The sequence below is a fragment of the Neovison vison genome, chromosome 2, assembly GCF_020171115.1.
Source record: "Neovison vison isolate M4711 chromosome 2, ASM_NN_V1, whole genome shotgun sequence".
NCBI classification, from domain to species: domain Eukaryota; kingdom Metazoa; phylum Chordata; class Mammalia; order Carnivora; family Mustelidae; genus Neogale; species Neogale vison.
Window position 1 is genome coordinate 94,591,924 of NC_058092.1, and position 27,634 is coordinate 94,619,557.

Here is a 27,634-nt window from a genome sequence, read left to right on the forward strand (position 1 = left end):
ATTGGCTGTGGGTGGTTTGCTTAATTTCTAGATTACATTGACCAGCTCTGAAGAGTTCATGAGAGCAGCCTGAGAGGGCCCTTTGCTGCCCACATCCAGGAGACGGTGCCCAGCCTGCTGATGGCAGGAAGCAGAGGGCAGAGCGGGGCCCCTGATCCAGACAGCCTCCCACCAGTGACTCTGGGTGGCATGCTATGACACCAGCACAGGTATTTCCTCAGCTTCACGGTCAAGGGGGATAGCAGGTTCTCCCCCCAGCCAGGTGAAGAGGGCTCTTAACATCTAGCTTGGTAGTTTTCCACACAGTGGACTCTTGTTCATTTATCAAATACAAAGTCTTCACAACAGAGGCCTGGGAAGCCAGCTGGCTGAGAGTTACCATTCCCATTGAACTGATGAGAAATCCTGCCAAAGATCCTTCCACTATGGCTGCTTTACCACATTTCGTGCCCCCCACCCAGCCTCTTAAAAGCGGGGAAGACATGTTTAGAAGGGCAGCCTAATGTGGGGAAGGACTGGAGATGGGATACCTAACCTGGTCAGCCCGGGATCTTAACACCTTCTGGTCCTGAGGAGCACCTTGTCAGGAGCACGGGGGCAGGAAAGCAGTATTCCCTCTCTAGCCCCCAGCATCCATGGCTGCTGCGATCCACATGCACACACCCCGCCACCAGCCACTTCCCAGAGAGCCATGGGGCCACACTGATGGAGGAAAGAGAGAAGGAGAGAGCGGAGGGAGGAAGGAGGGAAGGAGAAAGAGAGAAAAGGAGAAGGAAGGAAGAAAGGAGGAAAGAGGAGGAGAGGAAGAGAGGGAGGGGGAGAAAGAAAGGGGCAGAAGAAAGAACCAGCCAGGAAGCCCATTGTGATGGAAGTCAGCTCTCTGGAAAGGATCTCAAGGGAATATTGCCTGTCAAGTAATTTCAAGGAAATGACATGTCAACGCCCAGCAAATGAGGCTTTCCTCCCACTTCCTGCCATCCACCTCCATTTCTCTTTTCAGACTCTCTCCTCCCACCCTTGGTTCATCCCTCTGGTAAGCAGGGTCCGTCTCATACTCCCTTCTGCCCTCCTCCAGGGTCAGCTGAGTGCTGCCCTCTTGATGCTGCTGCATTAGGAAAGCATCGAAACCAAAATCTTGGATTGTTCCAAATTCCTCCATGCCTCCCCAGTGACCCAGCTCCGGACATGACTCCCCCAGAAGTCAGTGTGGAGAACGGCAGCAAATCTGACTGGGGAGAGCTCATGGGACCTGGGGCTGGTTCACTCTAGGCCTTGCTCTTAAAGCTCTCACCCCAGAGTACACCGACTTGTGCAATCCTCTGGAGGAGGTGCCTTTACCTGTCTGGGCCTTCATTTGCTCACTCAAGGCAACTGGGGATGCAAATGTTTCTAATTGTGTGGTTCCAACACTCCCTGCTTGTGGCTAGGCACAGGCAGGCCTCCCCTGGTATGAACAGCTAAGGAGCTGTGTACACATGGAATTGTCCTTCTGGGTTAGGCCTGAGATCCAACAAGGCCTCGCCTGCCCGAGGTCTCCCAGGCAGATGGGCAGGGAGAGGGAGCAGGAGTATTGGTCCAGTGCAGGAAAGAGCACAGGAGATGCAGCCCAGGGGAGCCCATCAGGCACACCGTAAATAAGCTCTTCCAGCCTCGATTTCCCCGTGTCCTGTGATAAAGCACATATGAAGTCAAGCAGAGTCACAGCCTCTCCTTTTAAGGAAACAGACATGAGACAGCTGTGAGTCTGGCTGTGGCGTCCTGGTGATCTTGGGCCCTCCTGGTCCCTCTGCGGCTGGAGGCAGACAGAGCTTCCCAGCATCCCACAGCCCGAGATTCCAGAGTGTTCTTTCATAACGAAGCATTTGTTCCATGCCGTCGCCTGCCCTAGAGACTTCTATGTGTCGCCCATTTGACCTCACAACCATTCCTTGGGGGAAAGGGCTTGCCATTGTCATTGCACAAATGGGGAAAGAAGGGCCCAGAAGAATTCAGGGCTTTGTCTAAAGTTACACCGCAAATGAGCGGCAGAGCTGGGACTGAAATCTGGCTCTGGGACTCCCAAGTCCACTGCGCCACTGCTGTGTCATTGCTCACGGCCCCTGTGAGTGGACAGACAATAATAATAACAAGAATAACTACAACAGCAGGACTCACTCCCTTCAGGCCCCATGGGAAACACTTGCACGTGCCGTCCCGTTCAATCCTCACCACTTTGGCAAGAAAGGGAAATTAATGTCTAAGTGGCAAAGTCAGGGTTCAAACCTGGATATGCAAACAATTTCATTTGAGGGAGAACAGGGATGCAGACTTGGGCCCATGGAGAGGACTGCTGCCTTCCTAGGAGCCTGAGCCAGGACTGGGTGGTAAAGGAGGGAGCAAGTAAAATTTGACTTCCTTTCAACAAGCCAAGTGGTTCGTCTCCTCACATTACTTCCTCTAACCTGTTATCAGTTGTAAGCACTACTGTGTTGTGTGGGGTTTTTTGTACAAGGGAAACGTGACAAAGCACGCCTGGCGGAAGTAAATCCTTACCTCTTTCCTCTGGCTGGGCTCTGTCTCTTATCTTCCTTCCTCTAGACTCTGAGGACCCACCACTGGCCAGCACTCCTTAGCTCTTAACCACTCTCAAGCCCCTGAAAGCAGGGACTTGTGGGCACGTCCATTATCATAGCCCCTAGGGGCCAGCACAGTGCATATCTATTGAATGAATGAATTGTTCTCTACTGGCCTCATTTGACTCAGTCACCGGGTACCTAGGGTGTGTTAGGCACTTGTTCTTAGGTAAGTGAGCAAAGGACCAGCCTGAAGGAAGTCTCAGTGAGAGTGGGGGCCCAATAAAACTACCAGTACTCCCTTGGATGCTTCTCAGAATGTGGCAGACAATGAATAAATGGCAACTTACCAGGGCCACCATGAAGGAAGGAGCCAAGGTGGGAATACAGAAATAAGAACCACTGGTCGGCCTGGGGAGTCAAAGAAGGCTTTGCTAGTGGCGGATGTGGTATTATTTCAGGCTTGAAGGATGAGGAGTTTGCCTTAACGACGAGGGGGAGGAACATTCCATGCAGAGGAACCAGTGTGAGCAAGGGCACAAGGATGTAAAATTACCGATTAGGGTTGGAGCAAGCGACAAGAGATACGCCTTTGGGACCAGGCCTCATATCATGTATTTCCCAGGGGGTGAGGGTGGGTGGCCTCCCAAAGGGACTGAGACATGGAATCATGATGAATGCAAGAAAGAAAAAAAGCCTGAGGTTGGCATTATAATTAATAGGTTCATCCTATTAGGCTTCATGTAGATTCACTCTCATGGAGAGACACAGTGCGATTAACCATCTCGGAAAATCCATTTCCAAAAGCATCAAGAGATATCTAGGGCCCAGGTACCAATCACCCCAGGTTTGGGCCGTCAGAAAGGAGCACGGTTATCAGCCTCCGAGCAGGTCAAGTGCTCCGGGTGTCTCTTGGCACAGAGTACAGCCTCCTGGCTCTGTGCCACAGGACACGGTCCCTCTCCTCCCGGGCCAGGTAGCGAGCCTCCCTGCCTGTACCCTGCCCCCAAATGAAATAGCCCGGCTGGAGCGGGCTGCCAGAGAAGAAGGGGGCTGCTGCAAGTCGCTGACACAAGCGCCACCAGGTTGCTGCCCCGTGCACCAGCCGGGGAGGCCCCGGGCTCCAGTGTTTGCCCCTGCTCTCAAACCATTTCCTGCTCAGATTTGGGAATTTTCAGGCCTGGAGGGAAAGTCCCTCGAGAGGAGTATTAGAAAGAGAGAGAGAGAAAGAGAAAGAGAGCGAGCACCGGATCTGCCTAAAGAGCGCGGAAGGAAAGAAAAGGAAAGGCTCGGTCCGGAGCGGGAGCGCGGGAGGGCGGGAGGGCGGGAGTCAGTGGAGCCCGCGTGCTCTGCTGAGGGCTCCGGAGCTGAGCACAGAAAACAGGGCGACTGGGAGGACCACGGGGAAGACCGGCCCCGGGGGCGGGGGAGGGGAGACGGATGAGTGGGGGCTCTGGAGTGTGTCTGTGTCTGGGTTCTGTGGCAGTGCGCGCGCGCGCGTGTCTGTGTGTGTGTGTGTCTGTGTGTGTGTGTCTGTGTGTGTGTTTGGCGCCTATCCAAGGTGATTTCCCATAAACCACATGTCCCACAAGTCCGCTTAAAAGGCTGTGCCGAGGAGCTGGCCAGTGGAGCCCGGCTGGTGGAAAGTGAAAGTTGCCTGGGTGCTCTCGGCGCCGCCGCCCGCTCTCCGCAGCCCCCGGACGGCAGCGCGGCCCACGGCCGGGGAGCAGGCTCTGCGGCGGCCAGCGAGCGAGCTAGCGAGGGCGGCCGACGCGCCCGGCCCGGGACCCAGCTGCCCGTATGACCGCGCGGGGCGCCGCCGGGCGCTGCCCTCCCACGGTAAGCGGCGGCCGCGGGGCTGCGGGGGGCCGGCAAGGCTGAGGCGGGAGCGGGCGGCGCGGCGCGGCTCCTCGGAACCCATTCCCTGGCGCGCCGGCCGGCGACGCTCCCCCGCGGAGACCGCGGGCTCCGGTGTCCTTCCCATCTTTGCGTCGCGGCTGCTTGAGGTCCCGGGCGCGCCCCGACTGAGCCGCCTGGCGCCGTGCAGCTGCTCCCGGGGCTGCGGTACTGCCCTGGAAAGGGGACGCTGCTCACCCCATTGCACCGAGGCGCACACTGAGCCACCCGCTGTCAGGAGAGAAGGGTTAGAAGCCAAGGCACTTTGCTAGCTCTGTGGAAGCCCCTGCCTCTCTCTCCTCTGACCGGACACCGCCAAGAGTCAGGGGCAAAGGCTGGGCGCTGAGTGTGGCGCCTTCGCAGCCGGCATCTTCCCCGTAGGGCCACGCACATGCTTCCAGACCCTGCTTGGGGGAAGTGGGCGCTTTCGGGTGGGGGAAGTTCAGGGGTCAGCCGGCTTACAGAATGCCAAGGCCTGTGCCCAGGAACCTGCTGGCAGAAGGAAGGAGCTGGGCAAGCCTCTACTTGTTCCAGGGAGCGGGCAGGAGCTACTGGGGACTTGGGTGGCTGGATCAAGTCTGTTTGGCAGGGGATGGGACTCTTGAGCTTTCTGGAACTAGTTCTGAACCTTTTCACTGCAAAATCTGGTTCAGTCAGCTGGGGAGATCCTGGTCTTAGAGGGGGCAGAGGAAGGTGGAAGGAGGGTTTGGTGGCACAGAACCCTGTGTGTGCTAAGGGCTGCTCAGGGCTGCATGGGGGAATGTCTGGACCCAACTGCAGGCACTAGCTGGGGCATCTCCTAGAAAGTGCAGAGTGGCACTGTCAATGATCAATAAGGTGGTCTCTGGGTGGGTTTGCTTCTGGGGAGCCCTAGAGGAGAATGGGAAGAGAAACCTGGCTGGGAGAGAAGCAGACATATTTGGAGGGGAATGGAAAGGAGTTGCAGGTGGGGTTGAGATGGAAGGGAAAGAGCACATCCATCCCCAGAGGGAGGAAGAGCCCAGCTGAGAGAGAGGAGGCAAGGCTGGGAGGGGACATCGTGGAGGGGGAGCTGATAGGCAACAAGACAAAGATAAGGGCTGGAGGGAGACCATGAAGAAGGCTAAGGTGGAGAGAGCAGGGGGCTGGTTTTAGACGGGAGCAGCCAGAGGTCCGGTCCCGCTGAGGTCCCTCCAGGGCCCTTGTTGACAAGGAGGAAGGGACAGGTGATGCTGGTCAGTGGGGCTGAGAGATGTCTGGGCCTGCCGCAAAGGGAAAAGATGCCTTCGTGGCTCTGCCAGAGGCTGAGGCTTGAAGGTGGGAGGAAGAATGGAGGGGGAGAAGAGCCTGCCCAGCCACATTCGAGCTGAACCAGAGTGTTAACCCTTGGGTGCCCATCCGGCTCATCCTCTGAGGCAAAACTGGGACCCCAGGGGCAGGGGTGGGGGTCCTTTTGGGGCAACTTCAAAGTCAGCTTCCCACGTGGTGGCCACAGTATTCCCACACCAGTGCCTGAAACAGCTCTGAAAGCCAGGAGGCATCAAGATCTTGAAGTGCCTGTGGCAAGGTTGTCTTCCTGAGTATCTCTTTTCCCACGGGCTCTTTCCTCCATACCGTGCAAAACCGGGGGCTCAGAACCTCAGTGGCAGCCAGTCTGGGATGGAGGCACACACCTTCTGCATGGCCCCGTTTCCAGTGGGTCCTGAACTGAAGGTTTCGGAAGGCTACCTCTTCAACTGCCCAACAGAGCCTGAAGTACCCCCATGGCTGTCCTCCCTCTTCTCTACTCTCCCTCCCCCAGATCAGGCCAGGACCCTCAGCCTTTACTGAATGGCATTGGGCTGTCCCGGGCCTCTGCCCTCCAGACCTCCCCATTCCTCTCTCTGCCTTCAGCTTCTCCCCCATTCTCAAGGCCTCACTGAGGCCTCCCCTCTGTGCGCCCTCCCTGGTAGCCCTCTCCTCCCCGGTAGGAGCTAACAAGCTTTTGGACTTGTAGTTATATGTAAATCAGCATGTCGTTGTTGTAGGCTGTTTCATAGCCTCCTTGTTTTTCCAATGTGCTGTTTATTTGCAGTATTTGTCTCATCATCTGGGTTTCTGAGGCAGAGCCCAGAACCCAGGAAAGTGCCAGCTCTCTCCCCACCCTGAGAGCATTTCCCTGAATCTGGGGACATCAGCTGCCAGGAGGCAACCTTGAGCTGGGGGGAAGAAGGCTCAAGAATCCCGCTGCCTCTGGCTGGAGAAGGGGAGATCTGGGCCAGGGAGAGGGTTTAGGGGACCTCGGAGAGGAGGAGGGAGAGAGGAAGGAAAGGGGAATGATGGAGTATCAGGCGCTAGTCCCATCACTCTGAGGGTGAGCAGCTCCCAGGCCAGGTGGGCACAGAAGGACCGAGAGATCTCAGAACACTTCCTGGTCATATCAGAGCTGGCTGGCTGGATATAGAGCCTGATGGGGTTCCAAGGGGCAGGGATGGCCTAGAGCTGGCAGGGCTGTCTCTGATTAAGCAGTTGGGCTCCTTTGGACACACACACACACACAGAGCTCCAAAAGGTCTCCAGCATGGGATAAGTTCCCAGTGAAACTGAGTTTGGGGCCCCGGTTTTACCAGTAGCAAAGCCAGACCTGTGTGGAATCAGGTGGGAGGAAGGGCTGGGCCCAGGGGAAATGTCTCCAACTTGAAGTCTGGAGTGGGTGCATGAAAGTGAACCTGAGAGGAGTGGGAAACCCACAAGTTCTCTAGTTTCTGTTTGATGTTGCAGGGACACAGCAATGAGCAGGTGCCAGTCCTGTACTCGAGGATTAGCCTGTGTAATTGAAATTTGGGCAGGTAGGAACCCTTCTCAGGTCCTCATGAAAAGTTCAGTGCATTGTCAGGCTTCTTGGAGGAGGTGACGTGTGGGTAGTTGTCAAGGGAGTGCAAGACTGCGCATGCCAGTTAGGAAATCCTGAGAAAGTGGATTTGGGGAACACTGCATCCTGGGGCTTTGTAGTCTGGAGCACTGTGGGTATGAAGTCCTTGTTTTTTCCCTCCCGGCAGGGTATGGGGGTTCCTAGGGAGATGGAAAGCTGGGAGTAATGATGCACTGTCTATTATAGACATGGCTGACACCCCTGCTTCTGCTGGTCTGTCTCCTGGTGAGAGGGAGTATTACCGAGGAGGCGTCGGAGCACTGTAGCCACATGATTGGGAATGGACACCTGCAATTCCTCCAGCAGCTGGTGAGTACGCGGCCGTGCCTATCTACCTTCTCCCCTCTGGGAAAACTGAGGCAGGAGCCAGGGAACAGGGTCCAAGGCAAGGGTTACAGGCAGAAAAGCACAGCTGTGCAGGTCGTGATTCATGGCTCCACTGATGCTCTCCTCATTGACCTTCTCAGTGTCAGGGCCTCTGACCCACACCCAACCCTGAAGCCCTCCATGATTCTGCCTGCAGGTAGTGGAGTGGGTGGGCTTCCAGCTTTTGCCCGAGTTGATTGCCTGGAAGGTCACCCCTGGATTCAGAAGTCGTTGGTGAGGCCAGATCTCCCTCAGTGAGAGGAAGCATCTCCAGGGAGCCAGCCCTGTCTGCCTGCTGTGTCCAGGTGTGGGCCTGGACTTCCGGGCTCCCAGACATGCCACTAGCCTGGCATCAGGGCCACAGCCAGATCTGGTGGGAGGGGAGGCTCCTGCCTCACTCCCAGCCCTCCACCTTCCCTTTCCTGGCTCTGGACTGAGGCCTAGGACTGGAAAATACTGCACACCCAGGCCGTCATGAGGGAGCCCGTGCCTTATTCTAATTGGGCTGGCAGAGAGTTTCCCAATTCCAAATGTGGTTCAGCCAGGCAGAATCAGGTTACCATCATGGCCGCTGTCCTGCTCAGAAGAGAATCTACTATCACTTGGGCCAGCCAGGCAGGGTGGAGTACCACTTGCTGAGGCCGGCTCCGGCTCCGGGGCCCTGAGCTTGGGGCCTGTAGGCTGGGTCTGCTCCCTTTCTTACCTCTACACTTTCCCTCTTGCATGTAGCTACTGCAGCTGTCCCAGCTGGGCCAAGAACCACAGCATTCTCTGAGGCTTAGAATGCTCTGGGGGCCAAGGAGGGCGTTCAGGATATCTAGCCCCAACCCCTATAGATCCCAAATCCCCAGAGCTTGTCTAGCCTATGCTTGAATTCCTGCCACTACAGGGAGCTCACTACCTGTCATGGAAGATTAGGCCCTAGATCCTCTTAGAGAGTTTTCCTTATAACTAATGGCTGTTTGTTAGATTTGATGGAGTGGGAGGTGGAAGGAGGAGACTTCTTGCTCTTCTACAGCCCAGCCTGGGCCTGTGGGAGGCCCAAGTCTTTCCCCTTGGCTCTGTCTTTCCCAGCATAGTCAGTGGGGAGGTAGAGGAGGATCAAAACTCCAGTTCTCATTCTTAGGCCAGCTCAGCTGAGCTGCAGACACCCAGCCACCACCTGCCTACTCTCTCTTGCAGATTGATAGTCAGATGGAGACTTCCTGCCAGATTGCCTTTGAGTTTGTAGACCAGGAGCAGTTGGTGAGTTATGGTTATTTACAAGGCCCATGTGCCGGCCCTCTCTGTGCTTCCCAAGGTGGGTATATGTAGGAGCTTGAAGGGAGGAGAAATCCCGTAACTGGGTAGGGGGAGGGTGGGAGGATCGCTGGTACTCCATCCTGGGGTGCTAGGGTCCAGGGCTGAACGAGGTCCAGGCCTCAAGTCCCCTATAGCTCCCTTCTCCTGGCCCTGGCACCTATCAAGGTCTTCAATGTGCCAGGCACTTTCTCATTTAATCCTGACAATTATGTGACATGCTGATCTTGGTTATTGTCCTCAGGAAGGTTAAGGGAGCACAGCTACTGAGTGGTGGAGGCCTGATCTGAACCCAGGCAGGCTGGCTCTAAGAGCCTGAGGCAAACCAATATGATTTCTGGGTCACATGCTTTCCTTAAGGATGTCATTTCATCCAATAGACAGAGCAGCAGCCAGGGAGTCGGTCCAGCCCTTTCCCTCTTCCTCCTACCCCACACCCAGCCAGCCACCAAGGGCTGCTCATTTGGCCTCCCAGCAGCTCTGGGTTCTGCCCCAGCCTCACCCAATCAGTTGCTTGGACAGTTCCCAGAGCCTCCTAAGAGGCCTTGCTGCTTCTAATGCACTCATCACCCCACCAGTAGGGGGAGCTCTTGGAACTCCAACCTATTATCTTCATTTCTCGCTCCCTAACCTGGCAGGGCCCCCTCACTCTAAGAGAAAGCCCAGGTTGGTCAGCTTGGGGTTTACACCACACAGTCCCACCCACTGCCCTGGTCACCTGCCTCCTCTGGCCTCCGGGCCTTTGCACAAGCTTTTCCTGTACCTGTGAGGCCTTTCCAACTGCTCCCACCCCAACCCTTGGGCCACATCCGCTCATCTTTGTGCCTCACACAAAATCACTGTGATGTGCGAGAAGTTGCTCCCATCTCTGAGCTTCTGCTCACCTGACCCATACACACATCTGTCAGAACTGGAGACCACATCAGGGCCCAAAGAATCACCTTAGTATTTCACTCCCTCCTTCACACCTCAACAAACGTAGCTAGGAATCAATGGGACTAGGTCCTAGGGATACAGAGCCAAAGCAGAATCTCTGTTGAAGCAACTACCATCTCTCAGGGAGACAAAACACTCAGGTTATTCTTTGGGCCCTCAGATGGTCTTTAGTTCTCCTGTGGCCTGGAGGATTAGAAGGAGCCTAATGGACTTGTGAAAGCAAGCCAAAAGAGAGGCAGAGACACGGAGCATTCCCCCAGAACCCACCCTACGCATGCGCACCCATTCTGATTAAAGCTTCATCTTCCAGAAATCCGAGGCTATCTCTGATCAGAAGCCCATGCATATCTTTCCCTCTACCCCAGTTCCTAGCAGTTCCAGATCCCAGACACAGAGCATAAGAGCAGCTGGGGTCAGCACCCCCCTTCGGACTGGAGTGGCATGGCCCTCCCTCAAAGGCAGGCCCCCTCAGGGCCAGGGGCAGGGTAGGCTGCAGCCCTCGTTCAGCCAGGGATGAGGACACCCGCCACAGAGCCTGGTGGGTTCCCAGACCACACCAGCCAGACCATAAACTCCAGGTTTTCGTTTTCCAGAAAGATCCTGTGTGCTACCTTAAGAAGGCATTTTTCCTGATGCAAGACATCATGGAGGACACCATGCGCTTCAAAGACAATACTCCCAATGCCTACGTCATTGTGAAGCTCCAGGAACTCTCTCTGAGGCTTAAGAGCTGCTTCACCAAAGACTATGAAGAGCAGGGCAAGGTAGGAGTGTTCTGGAGCCGGGAGCTTGGAGTGAGAGCAGAGGGCGGCTTTGGTGGTCCCACGCCTGCCCAGATACACAGAGGGTGTTCTCATGCCTCCCCTACCCTCCCCCAACCCTGGGTCATTGCTCACTCACGCTCTCATTCATGGATTCACCCCACACACCTCTGCTAAGGACTTGCCAGGTGGGAGACACAGTGCTAGGCCTTGATGATGTCATCAGTGTTATCACGAGCAAGAACAGCATGGTTCACACCCTCGTGGGCAGCTGACAACCATTAAACCATGACAAATAAATAGCATTATGAAGCGTGAGGACCATTCATTCATTCAACAAATAGTCACTGCATGCCTGTTGCATACCATTTACCGGTCTGGACACTAGGAAACAGCTGGGATCAAACCAGACAAAAACCCTTGCATGCAGGGAGCTTATGTCTGGGGGAAGGGATGAGACAGTTAACAAAACATATGAGTAAAATATGGGGGATGTAGGGTGGCAATGACCAGGCAAGGGAAAGCCTGAAGGAGGTGAGGGAGGGAGCCGTGAAGGGGGCCTCCTTGAGGCTCCGAGAGACAAAGGGCACTCTCATTTAAAAAGGGAGGTAGTGAGGAAGCAGGGAAGAAGAAGGCTTCTGAGTAAGAGAATATTCATTTGAGGTCCAAAGAGGAGTAAGAGTTAGGAGGCAGTGAGGCTGGTCAGAACATTCCAGAACAGAGAAGGTTACACACCAAACCCTGAGGTCAGCTACACGCACATTCAGGAGCCCAACCGGTAGTCACCAGAGCCAAGGCATGGAATAGACAGAGAGAGGGGAGGAGGTGGAAGCCAGCGGGGGCGCACCGGGGGGCCTTATAAACATGGGATGTTGTCTGAAGTGTGAGGGGCACCCTGGTGAGCAGGAAATGACCAAAAGGAACTGCGAGGCGGGTTTGGTAGCCCTGGAGAGGGGACTGCAGGGGGCAGGAATGGAGGCCGGGAGGCCAAAAGGGGGCACAAGTTGGACTGGAGATCCTAGAGGCTTGGACTAAGAGCTGCGGAACTTGTGAAATGGGGAAAATCAGTAGGTGGAGCAGACTCGGGGGAAGAGCAGGAGCTCAGATTGGGGAACACAACCCTAAGATGCTTGTGAAACAGCTGAGCAGAAATGTGGAGCAGACAGCTGGGGCTTGAGTTGGGCTGCCAAGATGCTCATGAAAGAGGGGGCAGCAAGGATGTCATGCATGAGGCCAGGAGATGGTAGAACAGGGCCCCGGAACCCCAGCCCTCAGAAGCCAGGTAGGCACAGCACCCGATGAGACTGGGAAGGAGCAGCCTGAGGGGTGGGAGGAAAAATGAGGGGACTGATTTCACTGGACCCGTGGAGAAGGGGGTCTCAAGATGGAATGAGTTGTCACCTTTATCAGATGGGGTTGAAAAGTCCAAGCAAGACCAGGGTAGGAGAGCATCTGATGGGTCTAGGAGTGTGCAGCTGCCACTGGAGGTGGGTACCAGTGGGTGACACAGAGGAAGTAGAGGTTGCCCTGTAGAGGAGCTCAGCTCCACAAGGGCCCAGAAAAAGGGAGAGGTTGCCAGAGGGATGTGGGGTTGCAGGAGGAACCCTTTGTCCCAAGAGGTATTGAAGCCAGGGTGTTCTACCATTAAAGTTCATACGTATCCCTTGGAGAGCTTGCTTAAATTCCAGATTCCCAGGATGCACCCCTAGAAAGTCTGATACACTGGGTCGGTGGGTGGGCCTGGGAATCTGCATTTCACCAGCCACCCACCCTGCACATGGCCTAGATCCAGTGTGGAAGCGGTGGTGGCGGGGAAGCCTTGAGGAAGGGGGGAGCCTTTGAGGCTAGAGGAGCCGGTGTGCTGAGGGGAAGGCTGGTGCGGGGATCAGAGCCCCTGAGGAGATAAGGCGTAGTCTCTGTGTCATAAGAGGGTAGCCGGACCTTCTGTCGGATGGCTGCTGTCTTCTCTATGAAGACTGAGGTGAGGTACGAAGGAGACGGAGGTTTATGTAGAAGGCCAAGAGAGCGCCAGTGTCCCTCTTTCTTACCACAGCCCTGGTGGGGAGGCTGGAAGGGATGATGGTTCTGACTTTAGAGAGGAGGAAAAGAGCCCAAACACGATAGTCCGCTCCGCCAGTGAGTGGAGGAGCTGAGCGATGGTCTTCTCATGCCTGTGTTCATTCATTCATCCCTTGGGTCACATCTCCCCAGGGCCTACTGTACACAGGCCGTGGGCATTCAGAGATGGCGCTGAGGACCTCAGAGCCTAGTTAAGCTTACAGTTCTCTCCTGTGCACCTGGGGGTAAGGGAAAACTCGGTATTTGGAACTCATCGGCAAGTAGGCCACCGATGAACCCATGGGCCTATGTGGCATCATCTGGGGTGAGAGGAGAGGTGAGTCCAGGACAGCCTTGAGGAATGCCGGAATTTATAAATCAGCTGGAGGATGGGAGCCCAGTAAGGAGACTGAGGAGCAGCTCAAGAGGTGGGAAGAAAGCCAGAAGTGTGTGAAGCGAGCTCCAGTGGGTGTGGAGAACCTGGCTCCTACAAGCAGAATAGAAAAGAACAACTCAACAGACAGGACTACAGGTAGCTTCAGCCCGCCTTCCAAGGCATACCAATGCCAAAGAAGGACCCAAGTCCTCGTGGCCTGCTCCACACCACAGCAGGATGACCCTTCTAAAACTTAAGTCTGATTGTGCCACCACCCACCTCCCCACAACCCCTCGGATGTTTTGTCTTTGCTCTACGGATCAAGTTAACGGTTTCCAATGTGACCAACCAGGGCCTGCAGGAACTGGCCCTTGCTGACCTCTCTCAGTTGCATCTCTTGTTGTACCTTCTTCCTAGATGGCCTTCCTGTATCCACTCCAGCCATCTTTCAGTCTTTGGGCATTTCAAGCTCTTTCCTGCCTCAGGACCTTTGCACAGTCTGTTCTCACCACGTGGACAGCTTTCTCCAACCCTGCCTCCTTTCCTGGGTGACTCTTGCTCCTCTTTTCATTGGTTCCATGGGAAATTCTCCTGAGCCCTCATTTAGTTCCACTTGTTGCAATATTCTCACATCATTCTGCACTTCTCCATGTGACTCACTGCTCTTGAAACAGTGCATTTAAGGCCAATGCCTTGCTGGACTCAGTGTCCAACTCAGCCACCAACCATGTCTCTGGTGTTCGTTGCTTGATTCCCAGGTAATTGTCACATGCCTGGCACATAGATATGTGTTAAATAGATCTGCAAATAAATGACGTATCTCAAGTTCTCAGGACTGATTCCACCGCAGACTAGGGGCAAGGGGAAGGAGAAAATGAAAGAGAAAAAGGAGACAGATGTGAGAAAGGCCAGGGGAGTTTGGCAAACAAGCTAGAGACATAGAGCAATGCTCATCCTCACCAAAGGGGTCCCTGCTCTCTTTCCAGGCCTGCGTCAGAACTTTCTATGAGACACCCCTGCAGTTGCTGGAAAAGATCAAGAATGTCTTTAATGAAACCAAGACTCTCCTGAAAAAGGACTGGAACATTTTCAGCAAGAACTGCAACGACAGCTTTGCTAAGTGCTCCATCCAAGGTCAGCACTGAAAAGGCCAGTGAGTGCAGGACAAGGGGAGGAGGGAGGGCAACAGAGCAGGGATTGGGAGGTGAGACATAGGGCCCGAGGGAGGCTGGAGGGACCCTGGGGAGGCAGCCTGGCTGCTACTCGTGCTCCTGTGTGTGTGCAGATGTGCTTTCCTTGTGTACATATGTGGCTTCCTGTGCCTCTGGGTGGGCCTGGGCACATGTCTTTTCCGACATGTGTGTGCATGCACACCAACTATGTCTGCATGTGGAAGCATTGAGAAGGATCATGCTGGTGGCTGTAAGATTAGGGCAGGGGAAAGGGCCCCCCCTCGGAGAACCCTGCAGGCCTGGAGACTTTCCCTGCCAGCTCTGCAGGCTGGCTGAACATACAGGGGGTTCCGTGGAGAGACCGAGGCTCCATCTGGGACCCAGGGCCTTGCGCCAGGAGCCCTGCTGTGAACCACCAGGATACCCTGGCTCCAGAAGTCCCCAGGACGCCTTAAGTGTCCCCTCAAGGGAAAAGGCTGGATTTGAAGTCTGAGCATCGTTCAGAAGCTCCCAGTGCAGGCCCAGCTGCACACATGCGTACCCTGCGTGTCCTCGTCTCTGCGTCCCATGTCACTTGTGTCCTCCTACATTCAACCTTGCTCCTTGAGGCAGGGCCTGAGGCCCCGCGACCTGCCAGTGGCCAAGTCCAGTCTCGTTACTTCAATCCCAAGGCCTCAAGTACTGGTCGTGTTCCAGCCCCAGCTAGTTCCCGCCCATGGCTTTGGCTGTGTGGCCCCTGGCTGTGCACGGAACTGCCTCGCTGCTTTCCAAGCGACACTGTCTATGGGACTTGGGGGTGACTTGGGTTAGTCCTGGAGGCCGCTGCTCCACTTCCTGGCTAGCTGCTGCTTAACCCTGGCTTGGCGCCTAGCCGGCTGGACTTGTTCCCTTGTCTTCCCTGCCACCAGCCCCCGATCTGTGTCTCTACACCCACTCTTTGCTCTCTGCCTGTGAGACCCCGCAATCTGTACCTTCACTGCCTGAGGCCTGTGTCCTGAGCTCTGGCTCCAGTACTGTCCTCTTCTCTGCCCCAGCGCTGAATTAGGGGGTGAGGGACCGCCCCTGGATCCATATCCCCCTCTCGACCCCCTCCCCCACCTGGGAAAGCTGTGCTGGAGGCTGGTGACTCTATCTCCTCCCCGTCTTTCTCTCTCCCTCTCTCTGTGGTTCTTTCAGATGTGGTGACCAAGCCTGATTGCAACTGCCTGTACCCCAAAGCCACCCCTAGCAGTGACCTGGCCTCTGTCTCCCTTCAGCAGCCCCCTGCCCCCTCCATGGCCCCTATGGCTGGCTTGACCCGGGCTGACTCTGAGGGGACAGAGGGCAGCTCCCTCTTGCCCAGTGAGCAGCCCCTTCGCACAGTGGACCTGGACCCAGGAAGTGCTAAGCAGCGACCACCCAGGAGCACCTGCCAGAGCTTTGAATCTCCGGAGCCCCCAGGTGTGGGGGCCAGCCCCATCGGAGAGTCACCTCAGCCCCAGCCTTCTGTCGGGGCCCCCGACCTGGGGATGGAGGACACTCTTAACTCTGCGTTGGGCACCAAATGGACTGTGGAAGAGGCCTCTGGAGAGGCTAGTGAGGGTCCCATACCCCAAGGGGCAGAGCTTTCTTCCTCCAGGCTGGAAGGAGGCAGCTTCCAGGCCGAGACGACCGCCAGGCCCAGTGACCTCTTGTCAACACCTTTTCCCCTGTCCTACTCAGCCAGGGGCCAGCAGCCAGAGGACATGACTGGCATTCCCCTGCCCACGGTGGGACCTGCAAGATCCGCTGGCCAGGCCCAGAGTCACACACCTGAGAAGACAGACCGTCCATCTGACCCACCCAGAGACCACCAGGAGCCAAGCTCTGCCAGGACCCTGTCGCGGCCGCCACGAGGCCTCAGCAATCCCTCGGCCCTCTCTGCACATCCAAAGCTTTCCAGAAGGCACTCTTGGGGCCATGTGCTGCCCCTCGGGGAGTTGGAGGGCAGAAGGAGCACCAGGGATCGAAGGAGCCCCACAGAGCTGGAAGGAAGACGAGCAAGTGAGGGGGCAGCCAGGGCCCCCACCCCTTTTAACTCCATTCCTTTGACTGACACAGGCCATGAGAGGCAGAAGGAGAGACACTCTGACCCTCAGCTCCCCCGGTTTACCTTCCACCTGCTGGTGCCCAGCATCATCCTGGTCCTGCTGGCCGTCGGTGGCCTCCTATTCTACAGGCGGAGACGGCGGGTAAGGAGAGGCCCCAAGAGAGGAGGGCAGCTTATGGGGGGAGGGGCACACTCTGGGGGCAGGAGCAGAAGATAAGAGGTTGAAATGGAAGGTTTCTTAAAAAATGCGAGAAACCCAAGCTTATAAAGTCAATGGGAAGGGACGGGGAGAGAATATTCTTGGGCCAAGAATGGGAAGAGAACCCACATGGCCAAGCAAAGTGCTATGAGGGTAGGGTGTTTGCTGGAAGTTCTGTGGAGCCTGGGCCCAGGGGACCCCCGGGATTGGTAGCAGCCAGCCTGGGGAGAAGGGAGGGTGAGACCTAGAAGGGAGGCCTCAGAAATCTCTCCTGCCCTGTGGCTCATCCCCACATCTGGGTAGCTGGGGACGACTTTGATAACTCACTCAGCTACTCCCCTGGGCACCCCTGCCTGGGGGTGAGGCCGCAGTTCCCACATCAGTCCCCAGCTCCTCAGTGAACCTGCTCTTTGCTGTCTGTCCCCAGAGCCATCGAGAGCCTCAGACAGTGGATTCTCCCATGGAGCGACCAGAGGGCAGGTGAGAATTTCCATGGGGTGGGGATGCTCTGGAAGGCACGGGGGTGGGGGTGTGTGTCTTGGCATCTGTCTCCCTTCTAGACCTGGGGGAGACTTTCTTTCTCTTGCTCTGAGGAAGTGGAGCAGGATGGGAGGCGGAGAGGAGGAAGGGCGTTTCTTCTTTACCAGATAGCTGGGATTTTCCTGATTTCTTCTTAGGACTAGGCAGTTCTGGGTCTTCTGAATCTGAGAGGGCTGGGGCACATGTATGGGAGGGTTGGGGGACAAACTTAAGGGGTTCCCTCACTCCTCAGCCTCTGCTGAAGTCTTATACCAGCCCTATGCTCTGCCTGCAGCCCCCTAACCCAGGATGAGGACAGACAGGTGGAACTGCCTGTGTAGAGGGGTCTCTAAGGTAAGACTCTGATTTGGATCTCTTTCCACCCCTTAAAATGAGCTAGCCCTTTTCCAGTCATTCGACCTTGGGGAAACCTCCAACTCCCCCAAGGCCGGGCCACACTTAACTTCCTCCCCTCCTACTCCCTTTTCCATCCATCACCAGATCCTGCCAACTGTCTCCTTTCGGGATCCTCAGGTCTTCCCCCCTCCCTCTCCCTGCCCTCCAGTCTGAGCCAGGCACTATTACCCGTGTATTGGGTTATTATTTCTGTATTCGCTTTTTAGTCTTGCTGCCACTCTTCATTCCAGAGCAACCAAAATCTTGTGTAAAGTCTTTACCCTCCTGTGGAATTTGTACCGCTACCCACTTCAAACCCAACATCCTCAACTGGGCTCCCAGGCTCCTCCAGCAGCTAGCCCTAACATCCACCTCTCACTGGCTTCCTATTGGCCTGCACCCTAGTTGACCCTTCTCCCCAGCCAAGATCGTTTCTATGTCCCTGCTTTAGATTCATGGAGCCACAGAACCTAAGTCTTGGAAAGGCTCTTAGAGGTCATTTGGCCGGCATCCCCACCATGGGGGTCTTTACTCTTCACACCCGACAGGGGGTCAGCCAGCTGCTGGGCCCGTGCTCCCAGTCCCAGGCAAGCTCCCTGTCATCTCCCAGAGCACTGGGAGAAGGTCCTTCCTCTAGGGAGCTTCTCTTCTCCCTCCATGATGGTTCTCCCTCCTCTTCTCATGAGAGCCCTCCGGTGTCTCAAGTCTGTTATCCATACCCCCTTAAAGAATTCTCTAAGCCGAGTGTGGCCAAGTGCCTCAAACTTTCCTTATATGATATGGTTTTCAGACCCCTCAACATCCTGGCGACCCTCCTTTGGACACACTCGCTTGTCAATGTCCCTCTGAAAATGGGGCCCGCAGACATGGTGCATCAGATGTTGTCTACCAGCTCCAAGTACAGTGGGACTGTTACCGTCCTTGATCTGGACAGTGTTCTTCTATTTGCACAGATTCATATTGCATTAGTGGGTTTTCTGCTTTGTTTTTTAATAGCTACCTCATGCTATTGTCCTGTGTTGAGCTTGTGCTCTGTTAAAACCCCAAATTCCATTTCCTGTAAACCTCTGTCAAGCCAGGCCTTCTTTTCCTTACGTGGACAGCTTTGTTTTTTTTAATCCAGGTGTAGGAGTTTCTGTGTGTTCTTGTTGAAACCACCTCGTTGGTTTCTGCCCAGCACCTGAGCCCATGGAAATAGTTTTTAAATCCTCATTCTGTCTTCCTAGCCCTCCCAAGTGTGTCTCCTGCACGTTGAGAAGCGCCTTCTGTTGTCCTCACCCACATTGTTGATAAAGATGTGATCCTTATCTTTCCTCAGCCCTGGCTCCCCAATTCCAGACAGCCCCCCCACCCCACCACCTCCCGTTTTTCCAGACTGACTTCCCCACCCCCTGCCTGCTCCTCAGTTCCTACCCCTCAGCCCTTCTGTATTTGGTTCATATTATATCAATTTGCACTTACTTGGAAGTTGTTTTTATACATATTCAAACCTTCTTCTGTGTGTGTATGTATAGTCCGCATCCCTAAGGAGGCTGTAAGCCCCTTGAGGGCAGGGACTATGTCTTCCACTTTTTTTGCCATTTTCTTCTGTCCCATGTTCTTATACAGAGAGGGCTTCTCCATACTTGTCACAAACTCAATAAATGTGGCCTGGTTGGCTTAAGGGTTCACTGACCACCTGAGCCTGGCCGGTTGTTTCTAACCAACCGGTCTTCTGGGTGACCTGTTAGCCAGCTAACTAATAGACTCTGACAGACTGACTGACCAGCTGGTGAGGTGACTTTGACTGACCAACTGACTAGCTGGTAACTGCTTAACTGGCTGGTTGTTGATTGGTGAGCTGACTGGTTGATTGGCTAGCTAGCTGGCTAATAGCCTGATTTGCTGACTAACTGGCCGGCTGGCTGACCAGCTGGGGTAACCCATTTGGGCTTCTCGTTATACCACATGCCAAAAGCAAGTGAGCACCTTAGGACCTTCCCATGTGTACAGTGACAGGTCTGGGCCACTCCTCAACGTGAAAGGGACCTAACGAGCACTCAAAATCAGGAAAGTCTATTTAGAGAAGAGTGCGAAGCAACATATCTGGAACCCTGGGGTCTCCCCTTGTTGGTGGGGTAGGCTAAGATGGGTGAGCGGATCAGACGGGACACGGGCAGGGCTATGAGACTAGCCCAGACCCCCTCAAGACTGGGAAAGCAGAGGAGGGACCAAGGACCCTGGGGCCTTCATGGCCCAAGGCTACACCTCCTTCTGACTGGTTGCCAGCCTCCCTCCTTCGTCTTGACCTTCTGCCTCATCTCCTCTGTACTCCTTCTCTGCTTTCCCTGCCTGCCTGTTCTCAGGCCCTGATAAGCTTTCCCCCTTTCTCCCCTCAAAATCTCACTGGGAGAGGGAACCCAGGGCAGGGGCCATATCTAGACCCCGCTTGGGTCAGTAGGTCCAGCCCAGGCCCCAGGAGCCACAGGAGACTCAGGGCATGTCCGTAGGGTACCTACCACTCTGACAAAGAGAGAGGAAAAAACACAGGCAGAGAGATTGATAGAGGGATGCTCAGAAAGAAAACACAGACCCCAATCCTTCCACTCCAAGGAACGAGGACACAGGGGCAGTGGAGCTCACCCACTTGGTCTTTTTTCCCTCCTAGCTCCAGCAGGGCCTGTGGCCCAGCTGTACCCAGGGAGGCTCATGTCCATTTTATGATTCTCCCTTCTTCCCTCTCCAGAGCATGGGAATGGGCTGGGAGCCAGAAGCTGTGGTCCCATCTGCCCTCCTTGTCCAACATGGACTTTTCCAGTAGGGCCTATGGATGGTCAGGATGGGAAGCTCCACACAGGATCCAAAGTCAAACTCTTGGATAGGGTCCAGGGGATTTCTGCTCTGGGAACAAAGCGTTCCAAGGATGCTGGGCAAGGGAGTATGATGGGGGTGGGGTTGGAGGGAGCAGGGCCCCGGCTCCCATGGATGGTACAGGGAGGCAAGTCCCTCAGCCCATTGGGAAGGAGGCTGGGTGGCTTAGGGGTTAGCATGCCAACTGGCAAAATGGGAGTTTCCTTGTTTCGGAACTGCCTCTGGATCTTCCTCTTCGTTACCCATGACTTGCTGTCCAGAGTAACCCGTGTGATGACGCTCTGTGATGAATAGTGTAGGGTATAACTCTTTGCTAGAGTTAGCTGGAATCACCCTTCGTTCCTTGGCCCAAGGCCAGTGAGATGGTCTTATCTGAAAAGGGGTCTAAGGGTCCTCTAGTGCCCCTTCCCTCCCCGTCAGCCTCTGCCACTCGAGCAGTGGTCAACACCCTCCCCCAGCCCTGCTTAAGCCTTTACCAGGCCCCATTACTTCCCCCTGAGGTCCCTAGTTCCCCAGAAGGAGGTAGGAGGTGAGGCCAGTCTGGCCAGAGGCTTGGGCCACTGCCAGGAAAAGCGGCCTGGTCCCTTGCGGTGTCTGGGGTGGCTGGGAAGGCGAGGGAGCAGACGGATGGAAGTCTTGCCTGCAGCATGGCCACGAGCCCACAGGAACGCTATGCCTCCCCCACTCATGTCCTCAGTGACCCCTCCCTCCACTCCCACTCAGCTGACTGGTCTTTCTTTCTCTCTCCTACAGCTGGGCACATAGGATAGTCTCTCCACGGGAGAGATGTGATGGGAGTGTCCACCACCCCTCCCCCCAGCTGTTCTCCTGGGAATGTGACCTGCCCACCACAAGAGCTCCTGCCTGCCAGGACTAGACCAGAGCAGCGAGGCTGGGGTGCCTCTGCCCTCGACCCTCAGACTCTGGACTGACTACGAGAGGGCTGGAGGATGTCCCCCACGCTGCTAATGTTTATCATGGGCCCTGGAGGCTCCCATTCACTAGAGGAAGGCTGGGAAGCCCCGCTGAGGACCCTCTGTGCCTCAGGGACCGTGATGGGCCAGGGACCCAGATGCCCAAAGGATGTGGAAGAGCAGGATGGGCACTGAGGAATGGAAGAGCCTTGGTGCCCAGAGGACTGCCTGGTGCCAAGGGATCCCAACACCGACAAGCAGGGACTTGTCTCCGGAGAGAGAAGCATGAGCTCTGCAGGGCGGGCCAGCGTCGGCTAGATTTCCCGTCAAGATGTGCAGCCCAAAAGCCGGGAAGAGAAGGCCTCTGGGCCTGCTGGGTCCGTGCTGACAGCCTGGGGGGGGCCTACACCCTCGGCTTGCCCAGGTGTCTTCTGCTGGTTGCCAGGTGGAGAGGGGAGGTCAACCCTGCCCTCAGGACCTGTCTGGCTTGACTCCAAGGCCAAGGGGAAGAGCCAGCCCCGGCGTCTGCCCCACCTTCCCTCCAGCTCTGCCAGAGCTTCTCCGGGAGGCTGCGCAGAGGCTCCCCTCCTGAAGGAAGCCATTGCACTGTGAATACTGAACCTGCCTGCTGAACAGCCTGCCCTGTCCATCCCTGTGAGCGAACGTCCGTCCATCCTCCCGCCCCTCCGGCCTCCTGCCAGCAGCCTGCGCCTAGTGCCCGAGCTGGCCTTGTGTGTCGACTGAGGGAGCCCCTAAGTCCCTGACCTTCTGCTGACCGAGGCGTCGACTCCCCAGGGTGGGTGGGGCAGGAGAAACGCCTGGGCCTCCAGCCGGAGCTGGTCTTCAGGCTGCATCCTTGTTGTTGTTCGCAGGTTTCTGCGTCTTGCACTTTGACATTCCCAAGAGGGAAGTGACTAGTGGAAGGGAGGACAGAGGCAGACCCCCCCACCCCCGGGGGAAGGCTGCAGGGGGCCGTCCCACTGAAACTGGGTCTTCGCAGTTATGGGTATGCCAAGGTGGTTGGGGGAGGGGGTCTGCACCCCGACCCTGCCACCTGGTCTCCTTTCCCATACCAGGCCCTGGCCCCATCACAGCGGCAAGCCTGTGCCGACCTCACAGCATGGCACCCAGGTCCCATCCTCTTCCCACGTCTCCTTCCCCACCCAGGTAGGCAGTGATCTCCCCAGCTGTCGCCCCTCCACTATCTCTCTGACCAGGTCAGCCGGGATGGGAAAGAGACCAGGCATCCACTTCCAAGTCTGCCTTGAGGGCTTCAGCTTCTTGGGCCAGCCCATGGCCACTGCTCTGAGAGCTGGCAGGAGGTGTCAGGGCCATTGATCACCCCGCCTTGGTCCCTTTGTGCTGCTGTGCCCCTCCTCTCCTGCTGTCCTGGGCCCACCAGTGAGAGATCCCAGCCTTCCTGGCCGCTGGGCGAGGGCCCATGAACTTTTCTTCCTGCCCTCAAAAGTGGGGGTCTCCTGCCCGCACCCCCTCCCCGCCCCTGCCCTGCTGCTCTCTGCTGAAGGAAGGGCAGCGGGGAACTTGCCTTGTGAGGCTCCTACTAGTTACAGACTCTATATTTGATGCCAGAAAATATGTATTTAAAAGGGAAAGGGAAAACAACAACAACAAACAAACACAGAAAAAAGGCATTCCTCCCCCATCCCAAAAGTATAGTATTTTAAAAGTGAAGAAAGCAAGTCCAGCCCATTGCAGAAGCTCTTTGTGGGCGTTTGGTGACACAGGTGTGGGAAGGCCCCCAGACCTGGGAGCCCCACCCCCGGCTACCTGCACAGGAATCCTTTCATTGAGAAAGCTGAGAGGGAACATTGGCTCACACACTGTGAGATTTTGTTTTTATACTTGGAAGTGGTGAATTATTTTATATAAAGTCATTTAAATATCTATTTAAAAAATAGGAAGCTGCTTATATATTTAATAATAAAAGAAGAGCACAAGCTGCCATGTGTGAGTCATGGAAAAGTGCTTTTGGGGCGTGGGGGGCAGAAACAGGGGTGGGCAGGCAGCAGCTGCTGGGTGAGCCCCAGCTCAGAAAACTTTTTCCAGGATACACGGGGAAAGAGGGTTCTCTCCAAGCTGCAGTCTTGTTACCAAAACCTCCTGCATCATTGCTGTCCCAAACACATTCACTGGCATATCTGTTTAATGGGAAAGTAGACAGAAACCAGCCAAACCTCAGGCCTGGCCCGTGGCCCCTGCTCCAGCCCAGCCTCGCCCAGCCTGGGAAAATGGCTGGTTGGGCTCTGTCCAGGGGCCCCAGGCCTGCAAGGACCGGGCTCCTTGACACTGACCCTGGCTGTCCCCTGCTCTCCAGGGGCAGGTGACTGCGGCCTAGCAGGGCTCAGGTGGATGAGTGCTACCTCTGCTAGGGAGTGGGTGAGGCTGGCAGAGGGAGAGTCAACGGGTCTCTTTTGAGATCCTTTGTGAAGGGTCTTAGGGCCTGATCCTCCCACTGGGCACTGTGGCCTGGAGGGGTAGACGGGTGTTGGGAAAGGCCAGGGTGACTGAAGGCCCAGCACAGCCCAGACACTTACCCTAAGTAGCCCTGTGAAACCAGGCCCTCCCTACCCGTGAGATGCAGCAGACAAGATTTTAGATCGGTAGTTCTCAACCCCTGCTCACCTGAGAGTCACTTGAGTTGTTGCCCCCAAAGCCCCAGCCTAGATCCAGAAAATCAGAATCTCACGGGGAAAGACGCAGACACCAAGCATCAGAAATTTGAAAGATATCTTAAGTGATTGAAATGGGATCCAGGGTGAGAAGCACATAGAGGTGCACTGTCTGACATGGTGTTTATTTACTTTGAAATGAATTAAAACGAAATAAAAGTAAACATCCAGTTCTTCAGTCATGCTAGCAACATTTCAAAGGCTCACTAGCCACATGTGTGGCTACCGTGTTGGAGGACACGGAAGATCTTTCAAACCATCACAGAAATCTTATTGGAGCATGCTGACTGAAAACTTTGGGTCTTTGCACTTAGGGGACCAAGGTTATAGGGCCAGGACTGGCCCTAAACAAACTTGGCCAGGCACTAAGTGTCCAGGTAATTCTGTCATCCCTCTGTGTACCATAACCCCCCACCCCCTTGCCAACTACCATCCTATTCCTCATCCGTTCCCCGAAGCTTATCCCATCTTTCATGAAAAGCCCCTCAGAAAAGATTTTTGAAGAAGCTTACTCATAGTTTTTCCTCCGAAGCCCAACTTAAAAATCACCTCCTCAGAGAAGTCTTTCTGCCCTGTCATAGGCCCCGCAGGCCCCCCCAAGCTTAGTGCCTTCCTCCTCTGTGCTCCCACGGACTGAGAGCTTGCTAATTTGTCTGTCCATCCCACTGGGCCATGAACTGTAGCAGGAACTGTTCTGCAACCTTCCCAGTGTATCCCAGTGCCTAAGATTACCTGGCATACGGTAAGTGTTCAATAAATGCGTGTTGAAAGGCTAATACTGAATGGGTGAGCAAGGCATAACAATGCAAATTCTGACCAGAGTTCTCAGATGTCCTTTTCTAGGGCCTTACTTGGTCCTAATCCGTGGAATGTATATTGAATAACTATACTCATTCATTAGCCAAGGAGAGGAGGAACATTCAGAGGAAGATTCTCCTGGCCTTCTGATGGAGATGAGATTAGGTTAGAACCCTCACTAATCACTGGTCTATGGATGGAATGGACACTTTAAAGCAAAGATTGGCCAAAAAAACCCCAACCAACCAAGAAAAAACATGGCTGCCCTTCACCTCCCTTTTCAGAAGCCTGAGGAAACATCCACAAAGAAAGTCCAGAGAGTCTCAGCAGGATTTTCCTGGGTTTCCCAAGTTGCAAGCGGCTGTTTGAGGAGTTTCTTATCTATGGAAAAATAGTTTGGATTCAGAGCAAGAGAACGTAGGTAGCTGGTTTGGCTTTCCTACTGCTGAGCTGGGCGGACTTTTGCGATTATGTGCCCTCTCTGAACCTGGGCTTCCTCCTCATCCTTGGAACTGGTTTCAGAATACAAGTCAGGTCTACCTCGTCTGAGGGGACGCACCAGAAGGGACCACATGGACTCGAAAGGGCTGCTCCCAAATAAAGAGGGTTCTGGTGCTCTCCTTGCCACGTGGTCCCTGAGGGCCCGGTCTAAGCACAGCTCCCTTCTGGCCAGCCACCGGGGAGTCGGGAGCCTACCATGGCCTGACTCATCTCAGCGGAAACTGGCAGAGCTGGCTGTTTCCCAACTGGGTGAGGTTCAGACACATTGTAGCTCAGAGATTTCTGAGCAGAGGCAGGGGACAGGTAGGAGACCCAGGGGAAAGTGGCTCTGGGAGGCCGTAGGTGCCCATCAGCAGGGAGGGTCAGGAACTCTGTCTTCGAGTACGCCAGAGAAGGGCCTGGCCAAACCCCAAACCATTATCCGGCCAGAGACAGGAAAGTGAATCAGAGACGACGAGGAAGAAGCCTGAGGTTAACCTCTTGTAGAAGGCTGGCCCTGTAAGGAAGGGACCGGTGGTGGCCCGGGGTCTGGCTGGGCGTCTGATGACACCTTGAACAAGGTGCTAATGTGATGGAGGCATGGGCAGTGCCCAGGCCAGCTGCTGGGCAGCCAAGGGAGAAGAGCCCACCTTCCCCTACTCCAGTGAAGTCCCCCTCTGCCAGAGCAGCACATTTGCCCCCTAGTTTCCCACTTCAGTTTCTGGGAAGGGCCTATGACCGGGCTCTGCTGGCCTGGAGGCTGGGACTTCTGAGGGAATAAGGTGGACCACGTTGGCTGGAAAAGCCCCATGGCAAAGTGACCGACCCACAGAGAGGGTCACTGAGGCCTGCAGGGACTATGGCTGCCATAGAGCGCCATCCCTGGTCTGAGACCACAGGAAGGCCTGCAGGTTGACCCCCATGACCTTATCCGGAGTCCATATTGATGCAGCTCTGGTACTGGGGGGCAGTGGGTCAGGAGAGGTTACAGATGGGGGAAGTGGAGGAAGCTGGGTCAAGCAGTTGTCCAAAAAACTCCTGGAAGAGAGCTGGGTTGAGAGCCCCAAGCTGAGCTCCAGTCGCTGGGGCCCCCAGGTCCCAGCACTGTTCTGAGGTCAAAGACACCTGCCCCCAGCCACTCTGCTGTTTGGTTCCTTCCAGTGTGTGCACCTAGTAAGGTCTGCGGAGGCCAAAGGCTTATCCTTATTCACTCATCCCTTTCCCCAGGAATTGCTAGATACTGAGCATAAAATGGTGAGCCAAGGAGTCAGTGAGGGAGACGGGTATTAGTCAGTCACACAAATAAGTGAGCATAAGGCTGAAATAGAGGTAGGAAGATACAGGTGCCGGGAGAGCTTACACCAGAGGGTACAGTGCCGTGCAGGATTGCAGGAAAATCAAGGCAGAGGAAAGCACAGAAGGATTTCAAGCAGTGTGGCGTTGGTCTATGCCTCTTCCTGATCCAACGCTGCCAACAAGATGAACAACTTTCCTTGACTAATTGCCTAGTGTGAGTGAGGCACTCTGTCAAAAATGCAACGTCATTCCATCCTCCAATAGCCCCATGAGTGGGTGGTAACACGCTCTTTCACAGATGTAGAAACTAAGGTCTAGTGACACTTAGAACTTGGCCAAGGTCACAGAAGGTGGTAAGTGGCAAAACCTAGCTTTGAACCCCAACCTGGCTGTTTTCAAGGTCTTGTCAGCCTTGTTAGATCACAGTCTAGTGGGCATTTAACATAAGCTCATTACATCTGGCACAACAAACGGCTACTTCTCACCGAGGGTCCCCAGGGCCTGAGTGTCCTCCTTCTTCTTCCCCTCAGAAGGATTGTTTAGTCTGGCACCGGGCAGGGGTACCTATGACAGATTCCTACTCAGATTCATATTTGGCCCTACTGCTAACCCTATGTCTACCAGGAAGAGAGAAGGGTCCTTCCCAGGTATGTGCCCACCACCTGGGCCTCAGGAAAAGCCTCCCCCCTTTAAAGATTTTATTTATTTATTTATTTATTTGACAGAGAGAGAGACAGTGAGAGAGGGAACACAAGCACAGGGGAGGTGGAAAGGGAGAAGCAGGCTCCCCATCAAGCAGTGAGCCCAATGCAGGGCTCAATCCCAGTATTCTGGGATCATGACCTGAGCCAAAGGCAGTTGTTTAACAACTGAGCCACCCAAGCACCCCTATTTGGGGGGAGGAGAGGAAGGTCCTTCTTGACTGGCAACCCCTCTACTGATTTCCTTGGGCTGGATCCTTCGTGACCCTTGTGTTTTCTCCCTGTCCACCCTTTGTGCATTTCCCAGGCCCCTGGCTAATTATTGGCCCAGGTGACATCTGGGCACTGATCACTTTAGTTTGCAGAAGGCTTTGACATTATTCTTATTTTGCCTGATCATGACGTTCTTGGGAGAAG

The 27,634-nt window shown here is 55.2% G+C and overlaps 1 protein-coding gene across 2 annotated transcripts; it reads left to right on the forward strand.

Moving 5' to 3' along the window:
• Positions 1-4,086: 4,086 nt before the first annotated feature.
• CSF1 (colony stimulating factor 1) lies at positions 4,087-22,859 on the forward strand. Of its 2 annotated transcripts, none has more exons than XM_044238864.1 (9): positions 4,087-4,391; positions 7,525-7,647; positions 8,887-8,949; positions 10,533-10,703; positions 14,121-14,268; positions 15,483-16,516; positions 17,001-17,053; positions 17,388-17,446; positions 21,092-22,859. In XM_044238864.1, the coding sequence occupies exons 1-8, from the start codon at positions 4,353-4,355 to the stop codon at positions 17,431-17,433; spliced, it is 1,677 nt and encodes a 558-aa protein (XP_044094799.1). In that variant the 5' UTR covers positions 4,087-4,352; the 3' UTR covers positions 17,434-17,446; positions 21,092-22,859. The 2 variants fall into 2 exon arrangements, with proteins under 2 accessions (XP_044094799.1, XP_044094800.1); XM_044238865.1 differs by having other exon boundaries at positions 4,088-4,391; positions 16,386-16,516.
• Positions 22,860-27,634: the final 4,775 nt, after the last annotated feature.

Excerpts from the sequence above, each read along its gene's own strand:
- CSF1 (XM_044238864.1), top strand. The coding sequence starts at position 4,353 with ATGACCGCGCGGGGCGCCGCCGGGCGCTGCCCTCCCACG. Across the intron at positions 8,950-10,532 it reads TTGTAGACCAGGAGCAGTTG|AAAGATCCTGTGTGCTACCT; the intron begins GTGAGTTATGGT and ends TTCGTTTTCCAG. Across the intron at positions 17,054-17,387 it reads ATGGAGCGACCAGAGGGCAG|CCCCCTAACCCAGGATGAGG; the intron begins GTGAGAATTTCC and ends CTCTGCCTGCAG.